Source organism: Populus euphratica, unplaced genomic scaffold, assembly GCF_000495115.2.
Source record: "Populus euphratica unplaced genomic scaffold, PopEup_1.0 scaffold157.1, whole genome shotgun sequence".
Classification (NCBI taxonomy): Eukaryota; Viridiplantae; Streptophyta; class Magnoliopsida; order Malpighiales; family Salicaceae; genus Populus; species Populus euphratica.
In genome coordinates this window covers 312,166-329,463 of record NW_011500044.1, presented here as the reverse complement: position 1 = coordinate 329,463, position 17,298 = coordinate 312,166, and the positions used below count along the sequence as shown (strand labels likewise).

The window sequence follows — 17,298 nt, the reverse complement described above, 5'->3', positions numbered from 1 at the left end:
ATATGGACATCTCTCCTTTTCCACCTTTTCCCATTCTCCACAGAAAGAAATGGAGCCTACTATGAGGATTCATGGTTCCATCCATAAGACTAACCAATCAGGTTTTGTTCAGAACCATGCCCTGTCTACTTGCCCAGCATTTCTGAATTTTAAAACATCAGATGATACAAACTGCTAGGGTTTTTTTTGCCCTTTTGAATAGTTGGTAAGTTTTCACTTGTCAGTAACCTCCACAATTAAGATTTCACAGTAGAATCTACTCCATGGAACTGGCAAGCAATTTCCATTCCCTTTTCTTCAACTTTCTTTTGCTAGGAGATGCAAGTCAGAGAAAGCAACTAAAACCATCAATTTCTCCTGTTTTTTTTTTTTTTTATCCCCTGCAGTTTCCACTTTAGTACTATTATATTTCCATGGAGTTTTTCAAGCAGTCTGAAGCAATAATCCGGTCAATTCTCGGATAGAATATAAAATACTTTAGCCATTTCCATTTCATCTTTGGACCGGAAATGGTCCTAACGAGAGAAGTTAAGGGCAGGATCTTAACTCATCTCAGGGCAACCATTCAGCCTGTTGAACTCGCAACCAGTTTACCGTTTTCCTGTACACAACAACCAGTCTAGCTTCGGCTACACTGCTTTATCTTTGCATTGTAGCTCAAACTGAGACAATTGTTACCCATTGATGGACCACAAAGGGGAAAAATACCCTATAAAAGTAAAGGGAACATTTAAAACCATGTATTGAAGTGAAAGCAAGGAAGATATTCCAATTACCGACCAAAGCAATGCATAAACAGGTCCTCCTTACCAAAACATTAGAAATAGTATAATTTTCTTTAGGTATAAAGTGTCAGAGAATCGAATCAAATGTTTATGCTTTTGTATTGAAATAGTTATTTTGGTAACCATATTCTATCTAATAAAACTATAGTATAAGATAACGATAATTCCATATACATATATATATATATGTATGTATATATATCAAGTTCAGACAGATTTTATTTTAAAAAGTTATACCTAACTATATGACTTTTTATATTTTTTATATCAAGAAGGTTCTTTCACATAAAAAAAATATCTTCATTTTTTATTTTTTTAATATAAAGATTTTATTTAGGTGGAAGAACATTCCATTTTGATGTATATAATAATAGAAGAAATCAAGCAGCCATCCTGGAAACAAAGAACAAAACTTTAAAGGAATGGAGCCAAGTCAGATACCATATTCTTTGAGTATTTTCTATTCTGATCTTCAGGGACCACTCAAAAAGTTCAAGCAACTAGCTCAGGCACTTTTTGAAAAAAAAAAAAAATCCAATTTAATTTGGTTGAATTAGACTCATAGGTTGATAAAAAGTGAGATTTTAAAGCAAAAAACAATTACTCTGCAGGCACAAACTTTTTGACATCTTTAAATATCCATATGAGAAGATATTTTCTTCTCAGCCAATAAATCTTCACTAGCAAAACTCCTTAATAATAAGGTAACATTTTTTTTAAGCAGTTCTAATTAAGACATGTATGTTTTTTTTTCTATACAAATATTTAAAAAAAACAAAAACATGTTTAATTAAAAAAAAAAAAAAGATAAAAACACATGCTTAGTGCTTGCAAGCACATTAACAGACAGTCCACAAAATTCTCTGTGCCTTCACAGTAATGGATCTATACAAATGATAAAACTCTTCATGGATTAGTCTGCCCCACCTTCAGTCGTTGCAGAGTTAGAGTAACCTTTAACATCCATGTAGCAACAGAAACTTTTACCAGCCAGCACCGAAAGTTCATGACTGCAAAGGTAGGGCATCTATGGACTAGAGGCATGAAAATCCAAGATTATGGAATGGTGATGGGAACTAGGAAGCATCTGCATTTCCTTCTGAATATATTCATATCTGGAAAACCACTGGCAGGACCAGGACTTATGGCTCACAAAGATAATCGAGATGGCCATTATCAACTTACAGGAGCTCAGAAGATCTGGAAACCCCCCCCTTTTTTTTTACATCATGATTAGACAATCATTATTCTGCCATTTACATGATTGATCTTCATATTATGCTAGCAGGCTCTGAGTGCCTGTTTTTTGGACAATGAAAGAATAAAGTCTAGTATCAATTTTCAAATACAGGGAAATATCTACTTTAAATTTCAGAGTATATAAAACAAGATAAAAATGGATTCCTTCCATTTTTCATCATCTTATACTGTTTTCTGTTCAATTCCTTGAGGTTTAATTGACATCTATCATCATGGAAGAAAATGATAGCTTAATGCTGATAAATATGTGTACTTGCAGCGACAGACATACTGGGTTGAATACAAGAATAGGAGGAGGCAAATATCAGCTTCTATGCTGTTGCTCTCTTCTGAGATGAAATGGTGTTCATTCTTCATTCTCTGAATCGTTAATGAAGCTGTTATCAATATACACGCAAGGGATTTGGGCTATTTTGGAAAACTCTTTCCCTGTATCCTTTTTGCACTTCTGTTTTAGTACAGGACAGACATGGATGTATAGTTCCAAAAGTGAGGAAGGCAAGCCATTTTGTGGTAGGGATTTGAGCATTGGGCAATCAGAGATCCAAAGCTCTTGAAGGAAGGTGAGGTTCTGGAAACCATTGGAGGATAATTATTGGAGATTCGGGAAATTTACAATGGACAGACTGGATAGAGAAGTTGACAGCATCATTCCTGTCTCCTCACATGGAAAAGACAAAATATGTGCACATCCGGCTGTAATGAAGAGGCGAGTAAGAGAGGCAAGTCTGTGTAATCCCCAGTCAAAGAGAGGCTTACAGAAGTTGAGATTTGTGATCAGAAGTGATGTCAAGTTTGTTGGGAAACCCTCTTGTGGGAAAGACACAATGCTCGGGCGTGTATGAATATCCAACTCTACAAGAGAGGTGAGAATTCGCAATCTTTCTCGCACCAGCCCATGGAGAGCTTTCGCAGACTGGTGGCAGGAAACCCTCCTTCAGGGAACGAAAGTATACTTGAACAGTAACATATAGTGTTCTCCTGAAGATGACTGAGCATGTTCAGACCCTCGGGTAAGCAAGCGAGTTTTCCACAATATTTGATCTCGATTTGTTCAGGAGACATGTTGCAAAATGTCTCAGCTATTGAACCCAGTTCTGGACAGTCCCAAATCACAAGCTGTCAAGGAGGAGCAGGTAATTTTCCTCTTGACGATAAGCACTTGAGAGATGGACAATTCCTGATATCCAAGTACTCAAGAAGAGATGTGCTGCTAATGTTAGCATCCTTTCCCTCCTCCAGCAAACACTGCAAATTATCACAGTAACTGATGTATAGCCTTTTAAGAGAGCAGGGCAAAGTGGTTTGAACAAGGGAAACCATTCCTGCACACTTTTCAATATTTAGCTCTTCAAGGAATCTGAGACCATGCAAAACTAATGGTCACTGAAGGCTTTCGCAATCAATAAACTTCAGCATTTCAGTAGAGAAAGGCAAGTCGAGTTTCAGATCTTGTCCTTCCTCTTCTGCACCGAAGGAAACAAGTCTGGGACAACTTTTGATTTTCAAATAACATAAGGAACTCAGATGTTGTGGTAATCCAATTTTTGCCAAAAATCTGTGATCTCCTGGCAACCAGTAATCTTCAAATTCTTAACTTCTGCCAACCCTTGCATGAAGCCCTCAGTTAGAAAACTGAAATTTGAAATGCATGAAAGAACCACGGAGTTGAGTGAGCTAAACTGAGTCATGCTTCTGCAGATTCATTCCTTGCTTCCATCAACATCTAAATTACGGAGCATCGGAAAATTGAAATAGAAACCGACAAGCACTTGGATTCACAAATAACTAGCTCTTCCAATGAAGGAAGATAAAACGACAATCTTCCCAATATCTGAGAAAAATTCAAGATAGAAAGCTTATGCAGGCGAGGGAAAACTTCAACTTGTTCTTCGCCGTCGGCATGCCAGTACTTCCATCCAGGCATGTCTTTGAAATAAAGAGTCTGCCGTGAAGGAAAAGGATTTGAGCTGCGTTCCCCGTAAATCTCACGACCTATGCTCTGCAGTCCACTCATCCCAGTGATGGAAAGGTCCTTGAGCGATTTTAAAAGTCCAAGAGCTGGCACGGATGTGCAGATTTCACAATTCTCCAAACTTAGAAGCACCATGTTAGAGAAGGAAGGATCTCCAACCCAAGATGGAAACTCCGTGGAAGAGTTTCATAATTTTCTAAGAAGGACCTTTCCAAGGATCTCCAAACTTGGTTCCATATTTTTCTATCCAGTATCTTTTCCCATTCGTCTCTTGGACTAGAGCGTTGAAGGCCACCGAGAGTCCTTGCTGCCAATGGGCAAGCCACAGCGCTTTTGAACAACCTTCATTCGAACTAGCCCCAGATTCTCACCAGCATCTCCATCCTTTAATACGTGTTTCACAAATACAGACCAGATGTCATTCTCCAATAGAAGCTACGACTAATGATATGCAACAGATCCAATCGTTAAGGCGACATCCATGCTGCGGGTTGTCACTGTTATTTTACTTCCTAGAGCTCCAGCCTCAAAGGGCGATTTCAGGGCTTCCCACAGACCATAATTCTTGTTCTATACATTGTCTAAAACCAAGAGAAATCTCTTGCCAGCTAATGCCTCCCTTAGTTTGACCTTGACTCGATTGAAATCCTTCAGCTCGCAGGGCCTGTAGGTGACTGATTCAAGAATTGCCTTTGCTATTCTCATAACATCGAACTCGGTAGACAAACAGACCCACACCTTTGGATTAAAATGGTAAGCAGCTTTGTGGTTGTTATACAACTTGAGCAAGCGTTGTCTTTCCCGCGCTTCCCATCCCAACAATAGGAATGACATCAAAATTGGCATCGTGACGGGTTGCCTTCTGTAACACCAATTCCAGGATCTTCATCTTTTCTTCATCCCTGCAAAAAATCCCAGCTCCATTTGGCTAACACGTGCTCTGTGTTCTTCGCCATAAATTTGTAGATGGACCCTGGGGGTTCCTTTGGAGATCCAAGTTTCACAGCTTGGTCATAGTGTCATTCAACCGACAACTGATCCCCCTTATCTTGCATCTCATTCTACCATGGAACTTCATGGCACTTGGATTCAGTCTAGTGAAGATAGCAGTCACCGGTTTTTGTACCCTACTAGTGCTAGCCTGATCTCCCACCATCAACTTGTGTTGCAAGGCTTCAGTAGCAAACTCATCGAGTATGTCCTCAACATCATAAGCCAAGTTTCTAAGATCATGCAGCCACATTCTTACGGTCTGGTCTGTCAGTTGCTTCTCTTCTCCTTCACTGAGCACTGCCAGAAGCATTTTGTCATGTTCTTCTCCACTTCACAAGCTCCTTCTGAAAGCTTTTCTTGTTTATAAACTTCCATAACCCAGGAGCTGACAATTTTGTAAACAGTATCCCCACAAATCCAAAGCTCCTTCTGAAAGCTTTTCTTGTTTATAAACTTCCATAACCCAGGAGCTGACAATTTTGTAAACAGTATCCCCACAAATGCTGCAAGAAATACCTCCCCAGCAGACATTCTTTTACTTGCAGAGAGCAAGAGATCGGGGTTATGTTAAAAGGAGTAAGCAATCAAGGAAAGCTATGTTTAGTCAAATCCACAGCAACTACAACTTTGAGATGTTTACAAACAATAATAAATCTAATTTTTCATGCTTTCATCTTTAAAACAATCGGTTGCTTAACTTTCAGAACAATGTGTGACAACATGTTGATGCTAAAATCTATAACTATGCACGTGCTAAAATGCACAATTGACAAATAGAGTTGAAAAAACAGCAGGAAAAGGAGCAGGAAATTTCAACGCATTGATGGAGACTTCAGGCTTTTTTTTATTTTCTATTGATGACTTGAAATATCATCAATTAATTAATATATAAACAATAAAGAGGATATAATTTTAAGGTTGTTTGATAATTAAGATATGTAAATTACTTGTGTTTTCATTTATTTAAACTTTAATCAATACTATTTTATTTTATATATTATAAAATCAACATATAAATTACATCTTTGTGCTTTAAAAAGTTAATATATATATATATATATATATATAAGAGGAAATTTTAACTAAAAGCTTTAATTTATAATATCTTAACATAGATTTATTATAAATTATCTCTACAAGCTCACGACATAATCTTTGATTAAAGGTATATATTATATTTCTTTTATAAGATAAAAAAAGTAAAAAAATTATCTGCTTATGGTGTATGTTAGTTTTTAAAAGTGATTTTTAATTGGAAATATATTAAAATAATATATATTTAGTTTTTATTTTTATTTTTAATATTAACATATCAAAATCATAATAGAATACTTAAAAAATATTAATTTAATAATTTTTAAAACAAAAATTATTTTTAAAATAAAAGTTTTCACAGTTTAGACACTATATCTATTCGTATTAAGATCTTTTTAAGTTTTTTAAGATTATAGGGCAGTGTAATATTTAAATTATATATTATTTAAATCCTTATTATCTTTTCAATTAAAAATATTTTTAAATTAATATATAAATATATTTTTAAAATCACACACACTGCCGGTAGTGAACTCATAGAGGAATTTTAATTTTAATTTTTGGTGTGTATATATATATATATTGAACACTCTCTCCCACCAAAAATAAAAATTAAATTCCACTATAACTTAACTACCTGCAGTTCACCGTTCCATCCCTCTCTCGCTCTCTCTCAACCACCATGCCCAGCCACCACCTCCACGCTCCCCTCCGCTCCTCCACCGCTACCTCAACCACCATCTCCACTCAATCCTTCACCTCAAGACTAATCCTCCTCCTAACTCTTCTCCCTCTTTCTCTTGCAGCCTTAGCTTTTATCCTCCAATGGAAAGGCAATTCTGGCTTCATGATGGATCCCACAACAGCCAACTCTCGTTGGGCCCCACAAGGGTCTCACATTAAAAACCATGAGATCTTCCCTGGCATGGAATTATCTGTTTTATCGCCTAAAGCTCACAAATCATCGGACTGTTCTCGTCTTGGACGTAGTGGGGCACCTTCTTTTCCTTATTTTCGTGATTGGAAGTTTGATTTTCAAGCTAATTTGAGGCCTAAGGTCTGTTTTTGAATTGCTTTTGTTTCTGGGTTGATTTTTTTTGCTGAATTTTAATGGGTTGTTTTTTTTACCTTGTTGAATTCTGATTAGTTTTGAGTTTTGTGTTTGAACTCGCTTTGGCTTCTGAGGTTTGGTGATGGATCTGTTTCTGGGGTTTGGGTTTTTTTATTGAATTTTGGTAGATTCTGTGAGATTTTAGCTTTCGTTATGAATAATTAATGGTTAGCTATATGGGTTTTTTATTTTTTTTGGCTGTGAAAGATGTGAACTTCGCTGATCCTGGTTTGCAAGATATTTTGGAATCGAAACTGAGTGATGTAATCTTCTTGCTTGTTGAATAGGATTTGGTTTCATTTTATGAGTTAATTTATCTGTGATCTGTTTGCTACTTTGGTTAATGAGGGAAGGAAATGAGGGAAAGTTTTAAGCTTTGAATGTTCTTTAAAATGTTAATGCTATTTTGATTTTGAGAAATGAAAGACTTAATCAAGTGAATCAATTGTCTGTAAGTTGAATTATTTTATCTGACATTTTGTTGGTTTGTTACTTGATGTGCAGATATGTATTACAACAAGTACTTCAGCTGGTTTGGATCAGATTCTACCGTGGATGTTTTATCATAAGGTTATGGGGGTGACAACCTTTTTCCTTTTCGTGGAAGGGAATGCAGCGTCTCCTAACACGTCTAAAGTTTTGGAGTCCATTCCTGTGAGTTCACACGACCTTTGATTTTACCAATTTGTTATTGTTTCTTTTATTCTTATGTTGGAGTTCCTCTGGTTTTATTTTCTTATGTTTTTTCTTCTGAATTATTCAGTATGAGCTATTTTGTTGATTTCCCAGGGAGTAAAATTGATTTATAGAACAACAGAGCTAGAGGAGCAACAGGCTAAAAGGTTGGCTAGTTTTCATATGTTCATGTTTAATTCATTTCTGTTTCATTTTGAAGCAAACTGAGTATATTTTCTTTGTATTACCATTATTTCAAATGAAGAAAGAAAAAAGATTCACTTTTGCTTAAAGCTATTTAATGTTGATGATTCTATGTCTAACTCTTTGTGAGTGTTTATTCTGTTTGAACCAAGCATTTTGTTCCTGTATTCACAACTTAATCATCTTGAAAACTTTCAATATGGTTTCTGTTTTATGCCTCCTCTTAACTCTATTGTTTTTATGCTCCTTTTTTCTTAATCAGTCGGATATGGAATGAGACATGGCTGTCCAATTTCTTTTACAAACCATGCAACTATGAGCTTTTTGTGAAGCAGTCTCTCAACATGGAAATGGCAATTGTCATGGCAAGGGTATGCATTATGCACCACTATTTACCCATCTATAACAGTGCTCTTCCTATTTCTAGTAATAACAAATCGTTTTGAACATTCTCTGTTCTCACAAACAACAAAATTTTAGGATGCAGGAATGGACTGGATACTTCATCTTGACACCGATGAACTGATTCACCCTGCTGGTGCCCGTGAATATTCTTTGAGGCAGTTGCTGCTCGATGTTCCTGGAAATGTGGATATGGTTGTGTTTCCAAATTATGTGAGTCACATTGTGTGGAATGTCTTTTTTGTGATAATGCAATTAGGGGATTTGTAAATGTAAAAGTGTCAATCATAGTAATATTTCTCAACTATTTTTTTCCTTCTAAATAATGCTGATTCTTTATTTGTTAGGAGAGCAGTATTGAACGAGATGATATTGAGGATCCTTTTGGTGAGGTAAATTTCTCAAACTATCCATTGAGTGTGGCACTTTGTCTTGGAACATGATGAATTTATTGTATGCTGTATATCGGTGCTCTGGTCTGGTTAAATTCCTTGTGCTTGAAAATTTTATATCAATTGCAATGTATTTGATCATTATACATGGTTAAAGTTAGAAGTATTTCTTTTCAGGGCTTATGTTTAACCTGCTTCATGCATGACACTTGAGAGAAGCTGCATCTGATGATTTAATTTTAAGAGTTAGAAAGGGATTAAATGATTGTGGATGACTTACATTTTTTTAAGAAACTTTGAAGCAATGGTGTGTCCTGCATTTTTCTAGTTTCTAAACATAATTTTCTAGATTTAGTTTTTTTATTGTTTTGAACAATGCTGTTTATTATCAATTTTTGCCTGTCTTTGAAGATAAATGTGTAGTCTATCCCATGTATTCATTTATCTATGCTAACAGGTGTCGATGTTCAAGAAGAATTATGACCATCTCCCAAAGGATACGTACTTTGGAATGTACAAGGAATCTACTCGTGGCAATCCAAATTATTTCTTAACTTATGGAAATGGGAAGTCAGCTGCTCGAGTTCAAGATCATCTACGTCCTAATGGCGCACACAGATGGCACAACTATATGAAAACCCCAAAGTACAGCAAGCATGTTTATATGTTTAGCATAGATTCTTCATTTTTGTGGGCTACATGTCTTTTTGCATGTATAGATATACATCAGCAATTGTCAGCGGTAGCATTATTTTTAAATTTGTTAAATTTCACCTTTTGTTTATTGATTTACCACTTGTGCTAATGCTATTTTCTTCAAAATGAGCTCTTGAAAATTTGTATGGCACTGCTGGTCCTTAATTGACAATTATAGTGACATGAACATTATCTTTGCTTTCTGACAAAGACATTTTATCTGGTATCCAAATTGTCAGTGAGGTGAAATTGGAAGAGGCTGCTGTTCTACATTACACGTATTCCAAATTTTCTGATTTGACTTCTAGACGTGATCGGTGCGGCTGCAAGCCTACAAAGGAGGATGTCAAAAGATGCTTTATGTTGGATTTTGACAGATCTGTGAGTTTAATTCTTTCTCTTAATATTTATCTCATTCACTGATTTCTACTGCTGCCTTTTCTTGACAAGTAGCGGTAAGAATATAAACATAAAAATTACAGTCTCCAATTTGAGCACGTCTGCACAGGGGACACAAAGTAGACTTGTTTGTTCATTTAGAACATGGTGCCTTTTATATTTAACTTTGAAGAGTCAAATTTCCAAAGAGAAATCATTTTGAACGTTGACCTTTGGAACATGTTAGGATAATTGTGTTCTGGATCCTTTTTTTTTTTTGCTCTTTGTTTCAAAACTCATGTTTACTAAGTAAATATGATTGAGAAATGCCTGAGTGGGTGCGTTTCTTAGCCCTATATCCCTATGTGCATAATAGCAGTGTAGCATACAGGGACAATACATAAAAATGGCTGACAATGATACATGACTCAAGTAATGATGTTTTTTATAGTGGTGATGCCAGGCAGCTACTTCTTCATTCTTTGTGGCTTACAAAACGAGTTAGTGGCTGATCAAGTTGGATTGGTATATAGCATTGACTGGGTGGCCAAGTTGCATTATGCTAGAGCCAATACCTAGTGGTGGCCACTATGCATTGTTGACTAATAATGATATCCTTGAGAAGGGTTTCCCTGCTGCATTCTGGAGATATAGGAGGCATGTGGTTTACCGCTTATGATGTCAGTGCACAGTGCAAAAACTGAAAGTCAGTCTGTTTCCTAGAAATAAGATCCGAGTTCCATTAATCAGGTGTTTGTATCATAGTACCAGTTCGCTAAGGGAATGCAGATGGTGGAGGTGCCTTTTGTTTTACAGATTTTCTCATAACTCTTGATTCTTAGTTGAACCTGGGAATTAAGCCCTAGATAACTGCTTCTTGGTTAGGGTTCTGGTAATGACACTTCTTATGAACAAGAGATAAGAAGAATACAGATTTTCTTTGTTTTACAGATTTTCTCATAACTTTTGTTTATTTCATTTCCTTACAGCTCAAGTTGATGGAAGAATACAGGGATTTAAGCTTATAACTAAAACATTGTTTTCAAGAAATTTACTTTGTTTTGAGTTCCATTTTTTTCTTTCTAACCTTCATCTTATCAAGTGAACGTTATTGCAGGCATTCATAATTGCATCAACTGCAACCGAGGAGGAAATGCGAAACTGGTAAGAAACTTGCTTTTCTTATTTCTGTGAGGAATGCTGGCATTCACATGTTTCTGGAAACATAACAATACTTGAAGGTGTTTTATGCCCATTTTAGGTATCGTGAACATGTCGTATGGGGTGACAAAGACTTGAAATTGAAGCTCCTGAGGAAGAGCATTTTAACTCGCATATATTCTCCTATGGTAAGCAAGACTAAGACATCTTCACAAAGTAAAAAGACAAAGATACAACCAAATATAGTTCGTTTTTTTCCCCCAACTGTCCATCTATAAATTAAGGGAGAGCTAATAACCAAAACACAAGAATGAGTAGGAAGGAGAAAGCATTAGGATTTTACATGGTAACACGCCCTTTGTGATCCTGACATGAGGGCTTACTAAGATCAAGGCTTAGTAACTTAATCTGAATGGAATTCATAGCTAATTGTTCATTGCTAATTAAAATTAACAGATCAAATGGAATTCATAGCTTAAGAATTAAGACGGTGGAAATTATCCTGTACAGACCGAGATAAAAAAATTATGATGTGTGCAATCAACTAGCTGATCCTTGCTATCAAGATGTGAAAAATCTCTAGGCCCAAGGTCAAATGCATCTGAAGTGTGTGCTTGGTGATTTCCTTATTGATTTATGATTGCTGCTTGTATATTTCAGGCCATAATTCAGGGCTTAAGAGAGTCGGGTGTCTTCAGCTCTGTTATTCAATCTGCCCCAACAACACTTTCACGAGACAAGTTTCTAGCATCTGTCGATAGTAGTAACTCGTCAAGAACAGTTGCCTCCGAATCAATGCAGTCAAGAAAGACCATCAAAAGTAGAGAGAGTCAAGCAACAGCTAGGAAGGTTTTGGGTTTAGAAACTACTACGGTATATCATGAAGCAGCTGTTCCACCACTTTCTCCTCCAGGATTGCTTGTGGAAGCATGATCCATGTTCCTGGCATGATTGCTGCTGCTTCTCATTCCTGTTTGAATTGAAGGGAAGAATCAGGAGAGAAAAGTAAGAGCAAGCAGGGCTTCTCATTGCAGTGTATGTGTTCAGTTATAATTGGTTCTTCCCGATCGTCATCCAAGCGCTTGTGTACATTTACCTAAGGAGGATTCTTCTCCATTTGTATGCATGGCCACCTCGTGTTTTTTCCTTTGCAACTAGGAAAAAAAAAAAAAAACCCCAAACTTAACCTGTTATTCTCATGTATAGAAACTACAGTCTTGACAGTAGAAAAAGTTTATTATTTGTCATTGGAAGTTCATCATTCATATTTATTCTTTTTCAAGATTTTTTTAGGGGGGAGCTTGAAAAATTGAGGGGAAAAAAAAAGTATTTACAGCAGTTTTTGTTTTCAACTGAAGGTTTATCACTTGCCTTGTGTGAGTCTGATAACTATGATGTATTCTATTTTTTTTTATTAAAAAAAACTAAAAAAGGCAGTTGAATTCACCTTTATCTCTTCACAAAACATTGATTCACTGAACTGTATTTTGTTTTTTTGTTTTTTATTATAAGTTTATAGAACTCTATAATTTGTTTCATTTATTTGCCATAAAATTTTATGGTTTTATGATTCAAATTATAGGTGTGAGGGTTAATCTTAGTTGGTTCATATATTTTTTGTGTCATTGTTGAATTAATTTATATTTTTAATTTTATTTTTTAAGTTTTATAATTAATTTTAATTTTAATTTAATTTCTCAGATATAACGGTGTAAATTTTATAATTAATTTTAATTTAATTTAATTTCTCAGTTGAACTTGTGTCAATAATTATCTAAAACGTAAGTTTGATATGTTATTTTTTTAATTTTATTATTTAATGTTAAATTAATTAGAATTGAATTTTAAAAAAGTTTTAATTTATTTTCTATAAAATTAAAGATTAAGTCAAATTATTTTAAATTAATTTAATATATTAATATTTAAAAATAAAATATTACCTTAAAATTATTTTTTAATCAAATTATAATTTTATCAATTATTTTTTATATTTCATTTGTATTCATCAAATCTTTTGTCTTTTCCAAATCAACTTCATTTATATCAAGCTACAAAAATTTAAATTTAATCTTCTCTGATTTTGTAAAATTTCTAAAATCCTCCGGGCAACCCTATTTGCCCAGCCGGAAACCTCGGTACTCTCAGCTCCAAGCAAATGGGAAAATCCAAATCGGGCAGGCAAGGCGACAACCTTAATATCCCTGTAAGAAGATCTGAAAGATTATCAGACAAATTAAAGAAACTCCCAGATGACTTAGCCCTCAAAATCTTGTCAAACTTTCAAGATGACCCCAAGACCCTCATCCGCTGCTCCTCTGTCTCAAAACACTTCCTTTCCCTCGTTTCCAAAACCGAAACAGTCTTCGACAGATACCCATTAGCTGGCGAGAACACCTCCACACTCCTCGAACTGCCATCCCCAGAATCAGAAAAGATTTTACAAATCTCAAATCTCTCGAGCTCAAGTTATGTAATCTATACTCCCACCGACATCTGATGGCGGTTTTATGATGATGATGAACGGTGTACTTGGTAGTAATGGCGATATCCATGTTACGTATCGAGTGGCTTTGGAAATCGGGTTGTTGACAAGGGAAACAATCCGACTTGATGACCCATTGGTTCTTAATTTGAATCATCGTTATTTCAAGTTGTTATGCTTGCCTTTTCTTGAAAGTTTTTTGCCTGTTGATGATATGTTAGCACACTTCTTTAATGGATTGTGTAGTATGGTGATTTCGAGAGGTAGAGTGAAGGGGCCTGGATTATCTAGAGGGAATTTGTTTATGAGAAAGGATCAGGTGTTTGAGTTGGCGAATTTGAATTCGCATAAGAGTGTGTGAGTTGGATCAGGAACCCGGAGAATGTGCTTTATTGGCTTAAGGATTCGGAGAATGAGAATTGTATTAGAGAGGAGGTGTGGCTTGTTGGACAATGGGAATCACATGGTACAAATGAAATGGGGGAAGGGCTAGCCAGGCACTTTGACATGTTGAGTGCCACGGAGAGGGATATGAAAGACTTACTGGTTGCGTTTGATGTTGATGATGATATGGGACATTGAAAATATAGAGATTTTGTAATGGCAGTAAGCTCTCAATCTACTTAGCTCTGTGTTCAAATATGTTTTTGGTGAGGTTAATAGCTTAGTATTAATATTAGATAGGACTTCAATTGGAAGTGTTTTAACTGGATGCTGAATCGTTACATAGTTATTATGGATATAGCTGAATGTAGTTTGACCTGTGCAAATGTGACTGATTGTTGCGTGAAAATGGAGATGGAAAGTCCCGTACTTTTATGGATTTATTTTATAGCCATTATCAATGATAAATCTTATTGTTCATTTTCTTCTTAATTGTGTGCTCAAACGCAAGCATAGAATTCATGCTGTGCTTTATGACATTCTAGACGTTGTGCTCCTTGGTCTGATGGTTGTGAAAAATACAATTTTGATTCTGGCAGTGGATGCCATGAAGATCTTCAATAACTCAGCAAACCAAAATTAGAGGCTTAACTGAATATTCAGTATAGATGCATGATGCATCCTAGGATTATCAGGTGGCTTCTCATATGTATGCATCAGTCATGTTAATGTTTTAATCCTCCGAAGTTTTTTCCTGCTCTAGAGTAATTGTAATCCTTTGGCTTTGAATTGTCGGTGAATTATTGTTCCTTCCATAGTTGGGAATTGCTAGATAAATGGATGCATGACCCATCCTAGGATGCTCAGACGCGTTCTCATATTTACGCAACCTGTGATTTTTTTTTTTAATCCTCTTTTAAGGGGTTTTTTACCCTGCTATAAAGTAATTATAATCCTTCAGTTTCCACCTTGTTTGTGAATTATTATCTCTCTCACAGTTGGGAAACCAGTGGTAGAATGGCCAAAAGCCATGGTCAGCTGTGCTGGTTGCCAGCTATCGTGGAGTTCTATAGTCTCCAATCACGTTGTTAGAGGGAAGCTCCTTTTGGTTCTTGTTTTTCCCACAGAACCTTGCTCCTTGCCGATATTGCTGTCAACGTCCTTGTGATACAGCCTAGCAATGAATTATATTAATCTTTCTGCATATACCTCTTATAAACTGTATTCACCTCGCAAGATTTCAGTAGCAGTTTCAGATTTGAATGTTGCGGCCAGTGCATTACTCGGGGATCTTCTTTTTTGAACGAGGATTGCGTTGTGTTTTTGTTTTGGAGATGTTTGTATGTACTGTAGGCAATATCAGTGTAGTTATGAGAATAACTATTCTTGTTATCAAGGTAAATGCTGGTGGAATTGACCATCGTGTGTCGTTTCGGGTCATCCGGTTGGCAAGTTAGAAAGAACAGCAATGGGATTGCAACCATGATAATTACTTTTAGAATTATGGTGATCAAGCTGTGGCTGGTAATGGTGCGGACAATGTTGAACTAGAAATTGTCTTTTCAGATTTTATTTCGTGTGCATGCCTAATTTATTATTATTTTTTTTTGAAATCTTATTGATGTTAAAAATATAATTTTTAAAATAAATAAATAAAATATTATTTTAATATATTTATAAATAAAAAACATTTTAAATCATAACCATTATTACATTTTCAAACACATTTTTAGTGCTAGAAGAGGGTTATATTGGTAAGTTAAATGGTTTCTTTGAATCTAAGGAAAGTGTTTGCTCATTAGCACAGCCTGCAGCTTCATTCACAGTCTGACTTTGAACCTGTAGGAAAGACCAGCTTTGTATTATCACAAATTATTAATCAGAAAATCATTATTTTTATCGAAAAAAAATATATTTTAAAAAATTATTAAGTCTATTTGTTCAATTTTATTTTTTATTTTTTAATATTAAATATAATTATGTAGATTTTTGCATGTTATTGACAAAAATATTGGAGGGTGAAACATAGTCGAGTGGATAGATGAAAAACATGAGTTCCCTAGCTAATTGTGACGACATTTGTGTTTAGAAAAAATAATTAATTTCCCATCAATTACATTCCATTGATTTTATCATCCTAAATTCATATAGTTTTTTCTTCTTTTACTTGGAAATTAGCTAAATTTATTCTTATATTTTATCCTCAGTTTCCAATTTTATCTAAAAATTATAACATTTGATTTCAATTCTCCCAACCAGGATATTATAATGATGGAAATAATTAATTATTCTTTCAAGTATTTTCATAAATTTAATTTATTTCTAATATATCAAAATATGTACAACAACAATAATGAGAAAATAATAAATGATAAAAGAAAATACAGAAATATATATATAGATTAATGTAGATGTCCGGATTAACTTATAAATATCTTAACTAATTTTATAAACTTTAAAATTAATGATTATATACGTTTTCAGTAACATTAAAATTTATAGAATTCAAAATAATAATTTTTAAAAAATAAATTTAACACCTAACTAATTAAACTATACTATTTAGAATTTAAAATTATGATTATAATATTTAAATGCATATATAATATATGCAGAACGTACCAACACAAATTAAATATTAAGAACATGAACTAATCCCAATCATATCTTATTAGATTATATTTGATATAGCTTTTAAAAATTTATTAATTTTTTTTACTTTTAACTTAAAAAATATAAATATATTTCATTATAAATTAACTTAAAATATGCTCATTATTTTACTTTTAACTTAAAAAAAATATAAATATATTTCATTATAAATAACTCTTTACTTAAATAAGCTCATTACAAAATCAAATCCTAAAATTTGCTTTAATTAATAGTAAATTTTTAAACAATTTATTTATATTACCTTTTTAGAATTTCATTAAGTCATTTTTTTTTTATACGTGCTTCTAAGCTAATTCATTTTTATTTTAAATTATTTTTATTTTTTTAATTATATCTCAAAATCAAAATTCATTTTTCATACATCATTCCAAACAAGATTTTAGAAAAAAAATCCAAAAAAATAAATTTTTAGAATCGTTATTTTTTATTTATCATTACATATATATATATATATATCCACTCCGTCACCGCTACCAAAAAAACCATGGCCTGTATCCCAATCCCCTTCTCTCCTCTCTCCACCACACCCCCACCCACACGTGCCTTCTTTAAGCCTCTTCACCTGCCAACCTCACCGGCGATTCGCATCTCCGATGACCCTTGGAGGAGGAAGAGGAGAGGTTTGACAGTGGTGACACGTGCAGGGCTCAGCGCCAACAGCTACGTGCTGGCATTCATGCTCCCTCTTTCTC

The 17,298-nt window shown here is 34.6% G+C and overlaps 2 protein-coding genes across 3 annotated transcripts in view; both read left to right on the top strand.

The window, feature by feature from the left end:
- The first annotated feature begins 6,647 nt into the window (after positions 1-6,647).
- On the top strand, positions 6,648-13,717 carry LOC105107371 (glycosyltransferase-like KOBITO 1). 2 transcript variants are annotated; one of them, XR_838869.1, is made up of 12 exons: positions 6,648-7,105; positions 7,664-7,813; positions 7,949-8,001; positions 8,301-8,409; positions 8,519-8,653; positions 8,788-8,832; positions 9,290-9,477; positions 9,768-9,909; positions 11,024-11,070; positions 11,168-11,255; positions 11,728-12,299; positions 13,502-13,717. XR_838869.1 is itself a non-coding variant. In XM_011001271.1 (11 exons), the coding sequence occupies exons 1-11, from the start codon at positions 6,731-6,733 to the stop codon at positions 11,998-12,000; spliced, it is 1,605 nt and encodes a 534-aa protein (XP_010999573.1). In that variant the 5' UTR covers positions 6,648-6,730; the 3' UTR covers positions 12,001-12,351. The 2 variants fall into 2 exon arrangements, 1 of the variants encoding a protein (XP_010999573.1); XM_011001271.1 differs by lacking the exon at positions 13,502-13,717 and having other exon boundaries at positions 11,728-12,351.
- Positions 13,718-17,071: 3,354 nt separating this feature from the next.
- Positions 17,072-17,298, top strand: part of LOC105107370 (uncharacterized) — a 1,483-nt gene continuing 1,256 nt past the window's right edge. The window contains exon 1 of the mRNA XM_011001270.1: positions 17,072-17,273. Within this exon, the coding sequence (XP_010999572.1) occupies positions 17,091-17,273 (183 nt within the window). The 5' untranslated portion in view covers positions 17,072-17,090. The remainder of the gene's footprint in view (positions 17,274-17,298) is intronic.

Bases quoted from the DNA above. Each gene is read 5' to 3' on its own strand.
- LOC105107371 (XM_011001271.1), top strand. From the start codon at position 6,731: ATGCCCAGCCACCACCTCCACGCTCCCCTCCGCTCCTCCACCGCTACC. The intron at 8,654-8,787 runs GTGAGTCACATT...TTTATTTGTTAG, and splicing joins TGGTTGTGTTTCCAAATTAT to GAGAGCAGTATTGAACGAGA. The intron at 9,910-11,023 runs GTGAGTTTAATT...ACGTTATTGCAG, and splicing joins TGTTGGATTTTGACAGATCT to GCATTCATAATTGCATCAAC.